The sequence below is a fragment of the Hakea prostrata genome, chromosome 9 (assembly GCF_041222555.1).
Source record: "Hakea prostrata isolate BN-2017 chromosome 9, UWA_Hpros_2, whole genome shotgun sequence".
NCBI classification, from domain to species: domain Eukaryota; kingdom Viridiplantae; phylum Streptophyta; class Magnoliopsida; order Proteales; family Proteaceae; genus Hakea; species Hakea prostrata.
In genome coordinates, this window is record NC_142608.1 from 9,280,429 (window position 1) to 9,299,336 (window position 18,908).

At 36.8% G+C, this 18,908-nt stretch overlaps 1 protein-coding gene across 1 annotated transcript; it reads left to right on the forward strand.

The window, feature by feature from the left end:
• Positions 1-594: 594 nt before the first annotated feature.
• LOC149004535 (sphingosine kinase 1-like) lies at positions 595-11,569 on the forward strand. Its single transcript, XM_089168313.1, has 10 exons — positions 595-1,017; positions 1,587-1,709; positions 1,797-1,897; positions 3,537-3,609; positions 8,461-8,547; positions 8,760-8,837; positions 9,072-9,142; positions 9,544-9,828; positions 10,709-10,831; positions 11,230-11,569. Exons 1-10 carry the CDS (start codon positions 687-689, stop codon positions 11,419-11,421), a joined length of 1,464 nt encoding a protein of 487 aa, XP_089024439.1. The 5' UTR covers positions 595-686; the 3' UTR covers positions 11,422-11,569.
• The last annotated feature ends 7,339 nt before the right edge of the window (positions 11,570-18,908 follow it).

Below are 18,908 nucleotides of genomic sequence, written 5' to 3' on the forward strand. Positions count from 1 at the left end.
CATCAAATTTGTAAAAAGTGTTGGGGGTGGGAAAGTTGGACTGCCACCTAACTGGAAACTTGTCTTTCAACCAAACAATATACATTTTTAGGAAAAGTAAAAAAAATAGATAAAGTTTGATTTTATTAAGAATTTTATCACCTCTTTTTTTCCCACACTACCTTTATTCCAGCAAACAAACGCAGCTTTAGATTCCATCCTTCGTGACCGTATATGTAATGGTTCCCACTTTTGCTAAAAAAAGTAATAATTTGGAATGGGCCAATGACTTGCCCCAGTTTGGAATCTTCCAATCAGAATTGCGGGATCTCTGGGTCATGATGCGAATCCCCAGGACCCCAACTACAACATTGACCAATATCTGCCTTGCCACGTGTGATTCCTGAGGTCAACTTCGATCGGTCTTCTCTAACAAACCAAATATACCCGTTCATATCCATTACCGGGATTAAAAATAAAAATAAAAAATAGTAGTGCATCTGTTCACGTTGCTTTCTGCACATTTTTTTTTTTGGTAAACGCTTTCTGCACAACTCAAAAGCGTAAAACGATTTCTTTTACGGCAAATCTCTCTGATCTTGACTTTTCTGGTTCCTTCACGACAAAACAATCCGAAATGCTTGGGCCCTTCTGTTAGCTCGTGTCTGTGTCCTTATGTGTGTAGGTGAGAGACACGGAATCTTAAAATGGAATCACGTGCAGGTGAAACTCTTACAATATTTGAGCAAGTGCGTGTCAACGGAAAGCTGACGCCGGCAACACTCACCGGCGACGGTAAGCTTCGGTGGACGGAGAACAGAGAACGCTGCTTGGACCTGGAGAAGGAGGTTCTAGGTTTTGTCACGCAGGGTTCTAAGATTACGATCAGAGCTTCAGTTTCGGATTGGCGTGAGCCTCAATGCGTTGGGACTGGTTCGTCTCGACGTCGTGGTAGGAAGGATATCGTTTTGGAGCCTTTGTCGGAGGAATCACGATGTCTTTGGTGCTCAAAGCTTCAGGAATTCTTTGACTCCCTCGGTTTGTTAATTATCACTGTATCTTTTATTGTGTTTTACATTTTTCTCTGCTTACTTTGGTTTATTTGATTCTCTTCCCTGAGATACATTCTTATTCTATTTGAGTATTTTCTGATAATCTCTTCTGAATAAGATTGTTTCTACTTTAGAAAGATTACTCCTCTCCTTTCTTTCCCTCAAGAGCTCCTGTAGAATTCGTCAAAGTTAACTCTTTTACCCTTTCCAAAATATGTTAGCTCCATACAACTCCCACTGTACCATCCACCGTATTCTGGAGGAGTGCAATTCTGTTGCTTTTTGGCTTAAAAGTTTCATATTTCCATCGACCCAGACTCCCAGAGTACCCTTTTTATGGTTATAAGACCAAAACTCAAGCGAATGGAAGATGTTTGTAAAAGATTCACCAGCTCTCGCTCGAGGACGGTAGGCGGACATGGACCATTGTAATTAGAAGACAACTGTTCCCAAACTTCTACTGTTCCTCAAATTTTCATTTGTTATTTTATTTTGAATTAAGGAAATTTGAAATCCGTACTGAAGTTTTATTTGTCCTCTCTGCCTATGTAACAGACCGACCAAAGCGGTTGTTTATTATTGTGAACCCTTTCGGTGGAAAGAAATCTGCCACCAAAATTTTTTTTGCTGAAGTCAAACCACTTCTAGTTGCTGCAAATGTTGAATATACAGTTCAAGGTTTGTTTTCCTCATACCTATAATTGTTTCTGCAGATGACTCATCCTCCTTTAATGGGGCTGATTCTAGTTTGGTGTAATGTTTCAGAAACTCAACATCAGTTTCATGCAAAAGAAATGGCTCAAACATTAGATCTCTCCAACTACGACGGGATTGTATGCGTCAGTGGAGATGGTGTCTTAGTTGAGGTTAGTTATCTATCTTATTTATTAAATGGATTACACTGTTTGTTCTTTGCTTCATTAGCTATGAGACTAGAGTTCCCTGCATTCATGTATATCTGATGAACTTGCATATTTTGATCTATGATTAACAATAAAAACTCAATTATCAAAAGAAACAAGAACAAAAACTGAAATACTCACTATCAGAAAGAAATCCAAATCAAAATGATACAGAATGGTGAAAAGTGAATGTTCTCTGCTCATCTTAGTATTGATTAGGAAACAATATAGATGGTTGGGGTTTAAAGGAAATAGAAGTGATGATGAGGGGTTGGGCAGTTGCATTTTTAAGGTCCAGAAAAAGGAATGCTTGGCATTAAAAGGAAAAAAGAAAGAAAGGAAGATTGAGTAACTTTCTAACTGACCAACAGGTTAGAAGATACAATAATGTGTGCTTCTTGGGGCTTTTCAAAAGTTTTGAACAGGATTAAGGTGTATAATTACTCTCTTAACGGTAGAAGAATCTTATGAAATTAAGTTGTATAGTTACTCTCTTAATGGTAGAAGATTCTTATGAAGATCAAAGGAAAAAAGTGGGAAAAAATAGATTGTTGCAGTCACGTTGAAACTTCATATAACTCAAACCTGTGATAGGATGAATAAACCTCCTACGGTTGACTGTTGAGGAAAACATCTCAGACCTGAATGTGAATTCTTAGTGCTTAAGCATTTCAAATCAAAGTTGAAGTGAGGAGGCCTAGATACAGAGACGTCTCATCCTTCATAAAATGCTAACTAATCCCTTTGAGTTCCACTAGATGTTAAACTCTGAAATCCAAAAACAATGGAAAAATCCTCAACAGAATACATCAAATCTTGGGAATAAATTATCAAGTTAAACAGAAATCCAGGAAATTATATTGTTTTTTTGGGGAAAAGTAATCTCATTAAGCATTTGAGTTCAAGAACTAACTCTTTGTATTTATTTACCTATATTTATCACTTTTTTAATCCATTTTTCATCCCTAACTTGGTCTCTAAAGTTTAATTACTAAGGGTAGTTCATGGAAATTTTAGAAATGGATTTGACCGATCCATCCACGGAACAGTAGGAAGATAGGTTTTCTCATCATAGCATCATCCTGCTAATTGCATATGGTTAATGTGAAACAAATTCAGCATTCTATGCTTCCTCCACCAAAGTTTTCCACTTTTGAGATTGCAGTCTCATAACTAGCCCAAGCTGGATGACCCTGCCAAATTTTCTGAAGTTTTATAATGGATTTGTCACTATTTATCATTCTCTACATTTTAAGACCATGATGGATTAGGTAGATGCATCCCCTAGACAAATGACCTTTGGATTTTGGCATAGTAGATTTCCTTTTTATTTTGTGATGTTTAGCCTGTCAATATCTGTTAGCATACTGCAATTTCACCATTCTTATGTTAAAAGGTTGAACATATCTGTGCAACACCTTAGCTTGTTTTATGATAATGGGTCACCAAGCTTCTGCCACATGTGTTATCTGAATCTTAATGGGTATCCAGACATTATTTTCAGTTTAACTTCTGGTTACATGTTTCCAAGTTCCTTGTTTAATTTCTAGACTTTGGTACTTAGTTTTCTTCTCTTTCTAACAAACTATTCACTGTATAGTAGGTAATCAATGGGTTACTCCAACGAGTGGATTGGGAAGTTGCAATAAAAATGCCCCTTGGAATTATTCCAGCTGGTTAGTTCATTAAAAGATTTCAAGTATTTCTTTTTAATGCATCTTTGGCAGTTTGCGTGTGTGTGATGTGTCCCTCCTAAAAGAGGGGGAAAAGGTGCCTGAGTTTCAAGGTATATGTTAAGTTCTTTTACTTGGAAGGGCTTCAACTTCATCCCCATCTCATGTTTATCAACTGAGACCAAACCTCAGGAGTAATTCCTCAGTCTTTCTATTAAATACCAGGCATAATTCCTCAGTCCTTCTATTCTTACTAATGTCTCAGCTTTCCTTTTTTTCCTTTTCTGAGGCAAAAATGCTATTTGGTAGTTGGGAAAAAAAAATTTAAATAATTTTTCTGTTCATGCATAAGCAGGTGCTTTTGGCTAAATGATATGGATTAGAGCCTTCAGATTTTTCTGCTATGGTATAGCCATTGGACATCTTGTAGTAATTGTTGATGCTGTTTTCTGAATATCTTCCAGAGACCTTTCAGGTGACTGGAGATCCTAGAGTTATCAATGCCAGGTCATTCTGAATTAGATATTGACACATCGGTGCATTATCCTATCTAGTTTCTCCTATGATCTTTAGGGCCTGACACTGGTCCCCATTCCCTGTACTAGGTCTAGGAGGAGCCTATCCTGGCAGTTCATTTTCCCTGGAATATTATAACTATTAACAATTTCATGTACCATTAGGCATGACTTCTAAATCTTTGGCAATTTTTCTCTTTTATTTTTTCCTTATCTTTTTTAGTGCTGCTGAACCTTTGGCTGCGTGTTCACATTCTCCATTTCTTGCATGCTTTATTTACTGAATTTCTCTGTGCCTGGATGATTATTGAACATGATCAAGGGTTGTTAGCAGTCAGAAATATGATGCAAAGAGAACAGAAAAGATACATCAGAGACAATATTTATGTAGCTAGGTTATAAGCTTCCTTCCACAAATGGTGAAGATCAGGGAGAGCTTCTATTTCAAAAATTTGAGGAGTACAATACAAAAATCTGCAAAAAGACAGGAAAATCTTGAAGAACCTTAAACCCATAGGAATCCTTTTATAAACTGTAAATGTAAAGGGTGTACAATTTACATGACAAAATCATCCCTATACTTTTGCTTCAGGGGACATTTTCCATGTGGGTCTTGAATCTGGGATGCTAACTCAATAGGTGAAATACGACTGCAAAGGACAACTGTAAGCTAGCTTCTCTGATTTTGTTTTCCAATCTAGTGATTGGCACAAGGGAGAAGGTTTGAAGTTAGTTGGGATGCGCTATCTTCTACTTAGCTTCTTTTTCACCATCACCTACAAGAAAACTGATCTAGTGGAGATTCCTCCTCAAATTTCCACTGAATTGATTGTATTTTAGTTGGTGTTTATGGAGTCAGTGCTTTCTGATATGGAGGTTGCTCTTTATGTCCTTTGGTGGTTTATAGAAGCCAAACTGTATTTACAAACCATAGAATTAGATAACCATTCTTCAAGAGAGATGGAAGAAGATAAAGAAAGAACAAAGTAGAAGCCTGTAAAGCTACTAAGAGACTAAGTCAATTACACAATAACACCTTAAATTCAATAATTGAAGACTTTAAACATAAATCAACCTAAACCGTATAACTTGGCAGTTGGCACACAGAGAGACTATCACTTAATACACACGCAGCACAATAGGGACGCTTCCCTAGTTGTGTTACACTTTTATAGTCTCCCACAGGCTGGGACCATACCCAGCATGGAACAACCACCAAGAAACTTGGACCAAAACAATGTTTAACAAATTGTCAAGTTGGTCATTTGAGCAGACAAATGGAATAGAAACTAGTTTTCACATAACAACATTTTCCACAAAATGACTCGACCTCAATATGCTTAGTTTTCTCATGTGTAATCTAGTCTTTTTCACGATGTGGCACATGGCCTCTTCCTCCAGCACACAAGTCTCTTTGGGCACCTAAAAAGAGCAAATCTCTCAGGGGATGGTTTGTTTTCTTCGCAACTCTTTTGTTCTCCTACTTTGCATGTAGCTGCAAACTTCACCCAGGGATGGTAGACATGGCTGACCCAAAATTAGTTGATCACTGTTAGGTACTTGACCAATCCATGAAAAGCTTTGAAGCTAATGGAAATGAATGAATTGACCCTTCAACCTGTCCCATACTAGGTTGGCCCAATATGGTGCCCATACACCAAAATACACCACCACGCTTCCGCAGTCCTTGTTGATGGCTCTTTTGCTCCCTCTTTTTGGGTGGGTGGTTTTGGGGGAGGAGAGGGGTTGGCAAGTAGCCCTTTCTTGGCAGCTTTCATTTTTCTCTAGCTAGCCCTTTTGCTAGGTTGTCCTTTCCAGGATTCGAACCTTTACCATGGTGCCAACTTTGATACCAAATGTTAGGTACTTGACAGTGCACCAAAAGCTCCGAAGCTGATGGAATGGGTTGAGTGAAGCCCTTTAACCTATCTAATACTAGGCTCGCCCATTCTAGCACCCATACACCAAAGTGGGCCCTATTAGGCACATAACAATCATTTGAGCTGATAAACATATTAGAAATCAGTTTTTACATAACAATGTTTACACAAACGACAATCAACCTCAATATGCATGGTTCTCTCATGGAAAACTATTCCTCCCTAAGGAATGACCCCTGGCCTCTTCCACCAACGTACCTGTCTCTTTCAGCATTAGAGGTAAGAGGAGATCTCTCTTGGGATGGTTTTTTCCCCTGGCAACTCTTTTGGTCTTCTCACTTTGCAAGTGGCTGCATACATCATCCAAGGATGGAAGAGGTGACTCGCCCAAAAATTTTGCACCCGGATTAGCTCAAAGTCCTGGTTTAGTTCCACTAAGGAGAATCCAAACTCCTTTTTAAGGGTCCTATAGACCTTAGCATCATTCTCAGGTTTGGACAGCAAGAGATTCGAACAATAATCATACTTCTCCTGGATGCTAATGAAAGCATTATAATACTTGGACATTGTCTTGAATCAAAACATACTTCATCCTCAAGGTTTGACAACTAGGGATCCAATGGTCATACTCCTTGTGGAGGCTAATAACAGAGTTGTAATAATCAGAGAAAGTCCGGTCTCCCTGCTTCACTGTAGTCTTAGGGACACAATCCTAAATGCCCATGTTAGTCTGTTACGGCCCTGAGATTAGGCCATGTGGAGAAGAGAGAGAGAGAGGGTTATTGTGGTTGGTGGGCTATAAATAGGAGGGAAGGTGTGAGGTAAGGATATCACTTATTGTATGTGAGGTTTGGGCAGCCTTTGGTTGAGGGTACCATTATGGTGTAACTGGCACCATTGTAACCAGTGTTATTTGTCTTAGTGTTTGTTCTTGTTATTCCAGTAATTAAAACTTAGTAATTTTCGTATTTGACTCGCGGGTTCCTAACATAGTCAAACAGGTTTCAGCAAAAGAAAAAGCCAACCAAGTCATAGCGATTGAGTCCTTGGTCTCACATTTCTGATATGTTGGAATTTAGATCACTGAATGAGCAGTTGTAATGTTTGATATCATACCCTTCCTTTGACTTTGCAGGGTAACTTCAGTAATTGTAATCACTTGGGAGTATTTGGTGCTGTCCTTCTTCACAGTGGACTAGCATTGAGATTTTCAATTGCAACTAGGCTTGGATCGTACCACTCGAATCACAAAGCTTTTCCGTAAATCTCTATGACATGTTGTAGGAGTACGCCTACAAAAGTTGGGTTGATAACCAAGCTTAACCTATAAAAATTTGTCGCATTACTGAGCCAACTGGGCAGCACAGACTTCTTCCCAATGCTCAGGAAAAGAAAACTAGCGAGAGTCAAATCACAGAACTTGAAGAAACTCAAATCATGCTTTCATTTCTAGATAGAACATTATCCACAGAAATCCAACAACCTAGAGCACCACACTAGCACTTTGAAGGAGAAAAAAGGAATAAGAACAAAAAATGCTGGCGATAAGAATGAGTTGTGCTCCAACAATACATTCATTCAGCAACCAAGGCCAAGGGGAAAAGGTAGGTTCCTTATTGGCAACCCAAAGCTTGGCATAACTTGTAACTGAGGCTTGATGAGAGAAAAATAAGCTAGATAAGAAGCTGCTGATTAACAAGGTTCAACAAGAGAGAAATGAGCTAGACAAGAAGTTGCTGACTGTAGCACTGTTTCCCCTTTTCTCCCAGACAATCTTCAGTCTCCAATCTTTTGTCAATGAGTCTTCTACTTGAAAGGAGACTCTATTAGGTCTTCTAATTGTATCTTCTCACATGTTACACCCACTATTGGACCCATGGGATCAAAGATCCATTACACTAGGCTGTTATCTAAGAAAAGAAGCCCATTTGGTTTAAAAGTCTGCATCAGTTGGGCAATTAAGACTAAGCTAATAAGTGTCAATGGTGATGACGTTGTTGAGATGGATGTACGGGAAAACTAGGAAGGACAAAATACAAAATGATTGTATTAGAGCTAATTTGGGTTTGCCCCAGTTCGTCATAAGCTTCAAGAAAATTGTCTGAGATGGCATGTTCATGTTTAATGGAGGCCTTTTGTTGCCTAAAATTTAGAGTGGTTTGATTAAGATCGAAGGTACTAAAAGAGCTAGGGGCAAGCGTAAAATGACCCCAAGAGAAGTGGTGAGCAAAGACATACATAGCTTTGATCTTGTTCAAGGATGATCTCGAATAGAGGTGATTGGAGGGCTAAAATCCATATAGCTGACCCCATTTAGTCAGAACATATTTTGCTTTTCATTAATTTTTTGCTTTTGCAAGGATTCATGTAGCTCACCCATTTAGTTGGGATAAGGCTGAGTTGTTGTTGTAGAACCACCTCTAGTTGACTGGTTTTAAACACAATGCTGTTGTGTGCAGGTAGTGGAAATGGCATGGCAAAATCTGTTCTGGATTCAGTTGGTTATTCCTGTTCAGTGACTAATGCTGTTCTTACAGTCATTCGAGGTTATCTTTTGTTTGCACTTGTCCTTTTGTTACTTTGCATTTCATGTTGGTGAGCATATAGCATTGTTCTTTGGTCTCCCCCTTTGCATTGTCATATGAAAAATTAATAATTAACCCCCTTCCCCTTCTCCCAGTCTCTTTCTCTCATTCTTCTTTTCCTGGATGGTTGTTTGCTACTTGTGTTTTAACACTTCTGATATATTAATATACAGGTCATAGGATTTCACTAGATGTTGCTACAATCTTGCAAGGGGAGACCAAATTTTTTAGTGTCCTTATGCTTGCATGGGGTATGCCCAAACACACCTTTGAATTGACTTTGGTGTATCAGTTCAATTTGGGTAACTTTTGTGGTTCAAATTTTTTTCACTGATGCTATTCAAGAGGTTCTGAGTCTGTATTTTATTGGTATCAATTCCCAACAGATTTGCTTGGTTTTGGCTCTTTCAATGTTCATGTACACTTATTTTTTCCCCTTGTCTGAATTTCATGGTGGTATTGATGTGGGCTGGCTGGCAATTCAGGCTTGGTGGCAGATATTGATATAGAGTCTGAGAAATACAGGTGGATGGGGAGTGCTCGCCTTGACTTATATGTATGTGTACAATTTCATGTTTATGTTTATAAGTTTTTATAGTTCTCTTTCTTTGTCTCTTTTCCATTTTATTGCTTGGTTTAGCACACTCTTCCTTTTTGTTGGTAGATGCTCATGTCTTTTAAAGAAAGCAATTGTAACAAAAAGTTGACCTGGAGTGTTCATGAAAATGCAGCATTTTACAATCTAATTTGACCTTCCTCGAGAGCAGAGTGCATCCTTTAATTGTACAACATTTTATATTGTGTATTTTCTTATATAATCTGTTGTTTATATTCATATGAACTCTCAATAAACACTATCAAAAAGCTATTTAGTCTTGTGAATCAAGTTGTCTATGGTTGTGGGTGTTTTTTTATTTATTTTTTATTTTTTATGGTTTCCACTGCATTTTGTTTTAGGCTCTTCTACGAATATTGCGTTCACGGAAATATAATGGACGGATTTCCTTTGTGCCAGCACCTGGGTTTGAATCTTGTGGGATTGCATGCAATCAAAGTGGATTCAGCAAACTTGATTTGAGGACTCAGAGGGAAGAGGAGGTTATGGTTCAGCATGGTTATTGGGGACCTAAGATTTCTTTTGATGACTCGGAATGGAGGGCTATTGATGGTCCCTTTGTTGCAGTTTGGCTTCATAATGTACCTTGGGGAAGTGAGGATACAATGGCAGCACCTGATGCCAAGGTTTGTTATTTTGATGATTTCATGAGTAGAAACCTTTCATTTTCCCCCTCCTCAAAGATCATTTTTGCTTTATCTTTTTGCCCCCCTTTCCATTTTGTGAGCCCTTCTCAAATGAATCACAAAGATAGAATGCTACCGTAGGAAAGTAAAACAAAAGGTTATGAAATAAATAAATAAAAATAAATGCTAATACATATGTATGGTATAAACAACCCTGTGTACGTAAATCCATGTACCCGACTGGCCCGGGTGTCCCCATGTTCTTACCATCCACATCTCCAAAACAGATGTTATATTCCAAGAAATTTTTCTTTAGTTTGGAAGGACGGTAGTCTGATTGAATAGACCTGTTGTTTAATTTCCAGTGTGTCTTTCTAAGAATATTTTTTAAATTAATCATAAGAAAAGTCCAGAAAATTTGACCTGAGTTTTTTATTTGGCTTGGTGAGTGTAAAACATGGGAAGAAAAGTTTGACCTATTTTTATTTACATTTCAAGTACTCAGATGCCAATGAATTGCAATGGGTGGAGTTACTTGTTGAAGGGTGCACCTTCATCCAGGGGTTGTGAGGACAGTTTGATTGGTTGAGAGCTCAACTTAGAAACTCCCAACTATGGGGATGATTTTTGTGAAAAAGCATAAAATAAATCAAACAAGATAAAATAAGATGCTTTGTTGGCTAAAATTATCTGAAAAATTCAATCCTTCTAATTAGATGGTAAATTTTCAGCTTGTTGTTTAAACCACACCTCTTGCTTTTCAGTCTGAAAATGCTTGACTTTTTTGAGATCCAGAGGTTCTCTTTGCAATGAACATTGAGAGGCAAATCTCTGTGGTGGTAGACTTTATGACTCTGTGCTCTTTTTTCTGGTTTTGCAGTTTTCGGATGGTTACTTGGACCTGCTTGTTATTAGGGGTTGCCCAAAGGCGTCCTTGCTATCATTGATGGCAGAAGTGAATAACGGAAGCCATGTCAAATCACCTCATGTCTTGTATTTGAAGGTGGGTTAAATTATTCAAGTGGGTAGTAAATTAAGTTGAGTTTGTTTATGTGTAGAAAACAGTTAGATTTCCCATCCTGCCATCCATTATTTATCTGATTACATTGATCGAGCTGCTCTACTGCCAAAGTCATCTAGCTCTGGAAAGGAATTCCTCATATTGGTTTAGAAGTCAATTCAGGCATGGTTTACATTATTGTTTCCGACAGGTTTTCCTGTGGCAACTCACTGGTAGTAAGTTCTAGGCAGAGCAGCCCGTCCACCATATATCACTTAAAGTTCCACCTACAACAACCACATCTTGCCATGTGTTGGATCTTTGAAGTTCCTGGCTCATGTCATATATAGAAAATCTCTTCACTGATTGCAGTGTTGAATTTTGGGAATCAAAAACTGCAGGTGAAAGCATTATTGCTGGAACCAGGCCAGCGATCAGATAGGCCAAGCAAAGGGGGGATCATTGATTCAGATGGGGAGGTATTGGCAAGAGGCAAAGGAACATACAAATATGACCAAGGGAGCTTGATGGCCTATGCTCCAATGCTAATCACAGTTGATAAAGGTTTAGCTACTTTGTATACTCCTAGATGATTGTTGGGTTGTTGATGTAGAGCTTTCTTTAGTTCAGCTGTGCAGTAGTTGTCTCTGGGACATACAAATTGACTATTTGTTTATTACAATGAAGCCACATAACTGTTTCTTAAATACCCATTTTCAATGTAATAAGGAAGACCACATAACTGGGAATTCTCTTTTTAATGACAAGAATTCCTTTAATCGGTTTTGAATCAATTTGATGCTTTAAAGACTAGCAACAGAGGTACAGTGACTTGTAATGCACTGATAAAGACCAAATTGGGAGGCACAAAGGTGGCAGCTGGTGCTCTATCTTATTGGTCTAAGATTCAAGACCAAGCTTCAAGTTTCCCTACGTAAGTCATACAAAGATTCATTCACTCAAATCATTGTTTCTTCTTATTCTCCTTTCCTTTGCTTTCCACTTACGAGTGACTAACGTATGTTCAAAGTCAGTTTTTTTTTTTTTTATTAATATTTTTTCCTCTCTGATGAAACAAAGTCAGGTTTCCGTACCTATTGCAGTTGCGGCTTTCACACTGCAAAACTCAGTTTCATAATTTGTTTTGGAAGTCATGTACAGGAATTCATAGTTGTAACTATGTAGAGCAATCACGTTAAGGTAACATCCACTTCTCATCACAGAATTGCTTATCTTTTTGCTGCATGTGATGCACTGGCGATGCTTTGGGGTTTCCATAATCCGAGTGGTAATTTCATAGACGAATGGATTTCTGTCTTTGGGCAAGATAAAGATGTTTTCGGATTTCTATTGGTTGGACAAAATTGTACAACACCCATCTTTTTCTTTAGGCTCGTTGTTTTTCCTATCTAACCATGCAAGCATGGTGGGTGGTGCAGAAAGAATTAATCTCTTCACCAATATTAGTGTTGTGAGTCTTGTGACATTATGATTAGAGTTTAGTTAAATTACCAAAGTGCCACGCTTCGCACGTGATTCATACCTAAAAAGGTTTATATGGTCCAGATGATTGATAGTTGCCACGTGATTGACCGAACTCTCTCTTGTATACTGTATTGTATAGTAGAGAATGATCAATTAAGGTGGCACATTAAGACTCATATCTGGTCTATTTCTGACAAGGAAATGTATTTGAGAATTTTTTTGGCACATTATGGGTTTGGACCCGTGGATCCACTTGCACATGTGTGCACTTTGTTAGTTCTTGAAACAATCTACCCATTGTAGCCTAGTTCAGCAACAAACTAGATTAATAAGCACGAGGATTGAGAATCAGTTCAGCGTTGGCTAAGGATGAAGGGGATGTCGCAAAGCTGATTGAGACAAGGGAAGAAAACAATGGTTTGTGGGGTATCAGCAGTTGCTTCTTTCCAATTATTGGGATTCTTATCCCTGAGTAAGTCATATGCAATTGCTTGTATTGTAGTTCACACAAAGTTGCTTCTTCCGAGTTATTTGAATTCTTATCCTAGAGGGAGTTGCTTAGTTTTTGTAATCTATAAATAGTCATCGTTTTATACTCAGAAGAACAATCATCAAACCAATCAATGAAACAACAATGTTATTCTTCTGTCTATTAGTAGTCAGTAGTGTAATTTGGTTTAAGTTTGTCACCAACGAACTCCACAAGTTTCTGTTATCTTCTCTCAAAGGGCATCAAAGTCTTCAAAACACTAAAGCAAAAAGAACTCATTGTTAACTTTATCAAATACCTTCAGTCGATCATATGCCCTGACTCCCCTGCATGCACAACCAATTATGTTGAACTCAGTAGTTCAAGATGAAACAATTTTACAAGTTACACCAAAATAGAATGTATGATTAATGTATTTTAGTTGATATTTATAACTTTTTTTTGGTAAGTTGATAATGCTAAGTAACTCTCAATTACCCTATTAATTTTTTTGTTTTTTGGTAAATAGTAAATACTCTATCATGTTTAGCAAAGGAGAGAATCAATCATTGAGGTTGGTGCGCATGTTGCCACCCCATCGCATTCCATGTTAAGCACATGTCCTCCACTGGATTCCAATGCGTCAAATATAAATAAGACACAAAAACAATGATAATTACACTTTAACCACATTTCTTTCTTCCATAGGCACAAAAAAAGGGACCCGTTTGTCCTTTATTTGATGGAAAAGATATCTAATCATATGAGTGGTTTTAAGATTGTTTTGGTGGGGCTATGTTACAACTTAACACTGTTTACCAAAAAAAAAAAAAAAAACTTAGCACTTTCATAATGTGCTGATGATGATAGTTCTTTCTTTAAAATCAAAAAAAATATGTGTAGATATCTGAAAATCATCTCTTAAAAGAAGTTAAAGAAATGTGATCTCATTAAATCTAAACCGTTCAAGGTTCAAAATTTGAGTTGAAATGAAACCAGATAGTATCTCTCACTGCTATGACTAAGAGCCACGTGTGCGCATTGTAGTCATTCTAGTTTTAACGTTGCAATTTTACGAAAAAGGGTTTAACGTTACAAAGCTCATAATTTAAAATAGTAATGAATTAACGGGGTCATCACTAAATATTCAATTTTATAAATGATCATTGGTTTTGAATCTTGATAAAGTGGGACCCAGGATACGGTGGACTTACGTCTCTCCAGTTTGATAATTTGTTGATCGCATGGAAAGAAAGAATTATTCTTTTCTTCCTTTTGGTTGGGATTGAGATTGCTTCTCGGATTCTTCTATTGGGTGGTTAGTGGGTCCCACGGTAACCAAGACTTTCCCACCACGAACGGTCAGAGCGATGCCGGCCATCTTCATTTATTTCTGGATGGAATCTGACGTCGTCCGGTATGGCATCTTTAATCCCTTGATTTTCGGAGTTTTGTTTGTTTTTTTGTTTTTTTTGGTAAATGCGCTTTATATATGGAGAAATTGAGGATGGGGATATTATATATGCCACTATTGGCAAGGATTGAACTCGCAATCTTTCCAATGAGCTAGTATCTCTCACTTGTATTTTCGCACTATTATGTTGCCTAGATCAAGATTTCTATCTCTACCATCTATTTTATACGAATAAAATTTTTACTTTTTTATAAAATGGACGATTAAAATTTCAATATCGACCATAAACTGCAAGTGTTGTCTTAATTATGTAGCACCCAAGCCAAACGTCAATCCCTTACAGCCACTCAACTTTTTCAAAATTAATGAAAATAACTTCAAGGAAAATACCATGAAAGGTCGGGAGTTGGTAACGAGTCTAAGTCTAATGACGATCCTCGGTGATGGTGTACTACTAGTTCCCACTACTATTTCCAATAAATTATTATAAAAATAAATAATGAATTTTTGAAAGTTTTATAGTGAGGTGGGTGATGGGTATTTTTTGTAGGGTCAAGGCGGCCCTTCACCTACCTAAGAGTTGGATACGGTATGAGAAACAAGATTATTTAATACATTTAATTCTCTTAATTTACATGAAGGTATGTTAGTTATTTAGTGATAAAATTAATTGGGCTTAACCGTGATAGTTTTTTTTTTTATTATTTTTATTATTTTCCTAAGAACTATAATGACTCAAGTTGAGTTCCTTTTATTCATGGCAAAACAAAAACAGAGGTAGATTTTTTCAAACGTAAATAACTCTTAAAGTAAAAGAGTGAAAACCACGAGTACAAATAAATATATCTATCAATTCTCATGCTCCTTTTATTAAGAAACAATCTCAATGAGAAAAATAGTTGAATGATTTCATATGAGAGAACCTCAAATATATAGGCAGCATACATCCCATGCTGTTAGGCAACTATGAGCAATAAAAGAAAGATATAAAACATAGAAATACAATACATTGAATGTTTGCATGTAAATATAATACATGAAAATTTTTGTATGGAAATTATTTAATAGAAAAACCTAATCAAGTCAAAGCCAAATTATGATATTGATGAAATTGAAGGATGAGATGGTATGGAAAGAATTCAAATGTAAAGAATGATGAATGGAAGGAATTCAAATGAGAGGAGTAATGAATGGAAAGAATTCAAATGAAAACATGAAATAATATGGAAAGAATTCAAATGAAAGACAATTAGGGAAATGATGAAAAATCATCCTTATCACGCCTAATACTCCCCCTCAAGTTGGAGAGTGAATGTCAAGAACTCCCAACTTGCCTCTATGACTGAGAAATAAATCTTTTTCAAGGGTCTTGGTGAAAATGTTAGCAACTTGAGCAGCACTAGTGGTGGAGGTGGATTGAATAAGACCATGTCGAACCTGATCACGAACCACATGACAATCAATCTCAATGTGCTTTGCACTCGTGAAAGACTGGGTTCGCAGCAATATGTAAAGCAGCTTGATTGTCACAAAATAAATGTATTGGTCGAGGGATCATGACGCCAAGATCTTTTAGCAATATAACTAACCACATGAGTTCACAAGTAGTGACAGTCATAGCACGATATTCAGCCTCAGCAGATGAGCGGGACATAGTAGCTTGTTTTTTAGATTTCCAAGATAAATGGCTGGAACCAATAAATACACAATATCCAGTGGTTGACAATAAATTAAGATGCATCATCATTACGACATTACATGACATAATTGAAACGACGACATACAATTTTAGGACCACTTGCATTTATCTAAATGACTGTCCACCAGTGACTTCCATTGCTATTGTCGGTGATGTAGATTCATATGTTGGACTCAACCAAAATTGTGGCATTTAACCGGAAACATTGGACTTTTGGGAAGCAATAAAAACACTTGAGGGTAACAGTGCATTGAGTCACTGTTCTTTGCAACATCCATTGTCATACAGTGATCCTAACTCTAATTGGCAATAGAAAAGATGACAACGCCATAGTGATAGAACCAAGGTTTGACATATCGCTTCATGTAGCCGTGTCGGTGGCTGGCGACACCACCGACACTACGACATATCGCAATATGTCAGGCGACATTAGGAGGGGTGTCGATGAAAAATTACCCTCAATTTCGAGGGATTTTTAGTATGAATTTTGTTGTGTAGCCTAACTTGAGGTCAAATACACACATTGGGAGTGTTATTTTGACATAAAACATCACATAAACTAATGTTTTTGATCAACACATGCCCAATATGCGGGTGAAACAGGAAGTCTGAAAAACCCACAAATTTGTATGAAATCCTGCTTGATCGATACAAACAATATAATAGTCAGTCATAACGAAGCAAAATGTACTCGTAAAGGTCGAAGATTATAGCAAAATAGAGTTAACAATTTAAAATACAATAAACAGGAGAGAAAAGGGACGTTGGTGACATATTGATGACATATCGGCGAGATTAGCGATATATTGGCGATATGTCATCGACATATGGTAAATATCGTATCGCATGGGTAGAACCACACTTTTGAAAGTAGATTGTGTGAAAAACATCATTCATAAAAAGTGAGACATCGATTCATCTTGCAGCAACACCAGAAATCAAACTTTTTTCTTGTTTCTAGCAATAATGAGCATCTCACAAGTGTGAGAATTGGATAAAGGAAAAACAAGGGGAAAAAAAAAACTTGCTTTCACCATCGTATCAAAAGGGAACGTTTGATGGAGCAAAAATACCAAGGGTGTTTTACCTAACTTGAACCGTTAAAATCGGACCAAACATGCTTGAATCAAAGGTTATGGGCTGTGTTTGGGCTGAACAACCTCAGCCCGCACTGGTTTGGACTGGTCCAGGCCAGCCCTTGTGTGGCCTGCTAGCCCAAAACTAGCTCGTTAAATCCGTTATAAATAAATAAATAAAGGCTAAATTGTAGTTGAACGGACGTCAGGATTGACTTTACTAAACAGTCATTGAGATCGTACCGTTAAATCTATAAAATTAAGTTTGAACCGTTTGTTCAAGTTTTAGATTATTCTCACTACTTACGGAGTTACGGGTAATTTTCATCATCGGTTTTGCCTCTTTCTTGATTTTTTGATTTACTGGATAAAGTCGAGTAACCTCCGCCCCCTTGGAAATGAGGTTTTCTAGGGTTCTTCAGCGACGGCATGTTTCAAACGTGTTATTGATTTGGTTTGAACAAATATAATGGGGTTTTGAAGGCTTGAGTTGAAGGTTCTCTGTTGATTTCATACCTTTTGAAAACCAACCCCTGTGACGGATCGAAGAAAAGAAAACCTGAATCCTCCACAACAAATAGTTTGAACCAGTAAATTTCAGCGGAAGGGACGAAGAAATATTAGAAGCCATCACAACCGATTTCACAAGAAGTAGGGAAGAACCTCAAGTACTAAAAGGACAGATTTAGTGATGATTAACCCAAGATTCATTAATCGTTTCCAAAGAGACAGTGATAGAAGTTTAATGTTAAATGTTCTATTGTTTGTTTGTTTTTCTTTTTTATTTTTATTTTAATTTACTTTAAAATTTTAATGTCATTTAAATGACAACTGGTGATAGAAGGTTAACATAACTAACCAATAAATAAAAGAGAAAAATTAAGAATATTATCTGACGATCTAGATTTAGTTTACCAAATCTGATGGTAGATATTTAGAAACGTTCAGCTAAGAGATTCACACATATGTTCAGCTACCACCTTCCCATAAATCAAATAAAATTTAAATGTAAACAACAGGAAAACCCCAAGTATCTATTTGTTTTCCTTAATTGTTTTGCTTTGAATATGCAAACAACAATCATGTCAAAGCCTTCGCCATTTGGAAAATGGGCTTAATAAATATTTAGCAAGTGTATTATCATTTGAAAGTATTTTAATACTTTATTTTGATCAATTTTTATGAATGCCATGAAAGGGGAGGGGAATAAGTAGAGACAACCCACTAAAATTCATCAAGATGCTAGTTTTCTTTTGTATATTAGTCCTATAATTTTTACTTAGTTTTAGAAAAAAAAAGTTATTGGTTTTTAACACCCAATACAATAGACTTGGAGAAAACTTAATGTTTATATGTGTTCACATGCTCTTGATGAATTCCACATATCAACATGGTACTCAAAACATATTGCTACTAAACCCAAACCCAAATTGCACCGGTTTAAAACCGTTATTTTTTTAATGGGCCATATTTGAGTTGAGTGTTTTTCAGCCTAAAACCAACCCAACTCGAACCGTTGACACCCTTGAAAAATACCATTGGAGATTTTAAGAAAAATGATCTTATTAATTCTTTTTTTCTAATCACACGATTATTTCAATTATTGGTTTATGCTTCATTTGATGATTTCAATATCATATTGGACATGCACAACGTAAATTCATGCTATTTTCACATATGGTAGTGGAAAGTGGGCCCTTTTATTTTTTCGATTTATCCTCTAGGTGTTTGGATTTTCTTAAATGCGTATGTCTAAATTTTCTAAAGTATAATACTTTATTATTTGTGCTCGGGCTCTGACTGTTCTTACTTAAGATTTAACTAACATTTTATCGAAAAATAAATAAATAATATATATATGGTCAATAAAATTTTATGTTAGTAAAACTTTTGAAATTATCGGAGCAAACAAAAGCCTAATAGAAAAAATATCAATT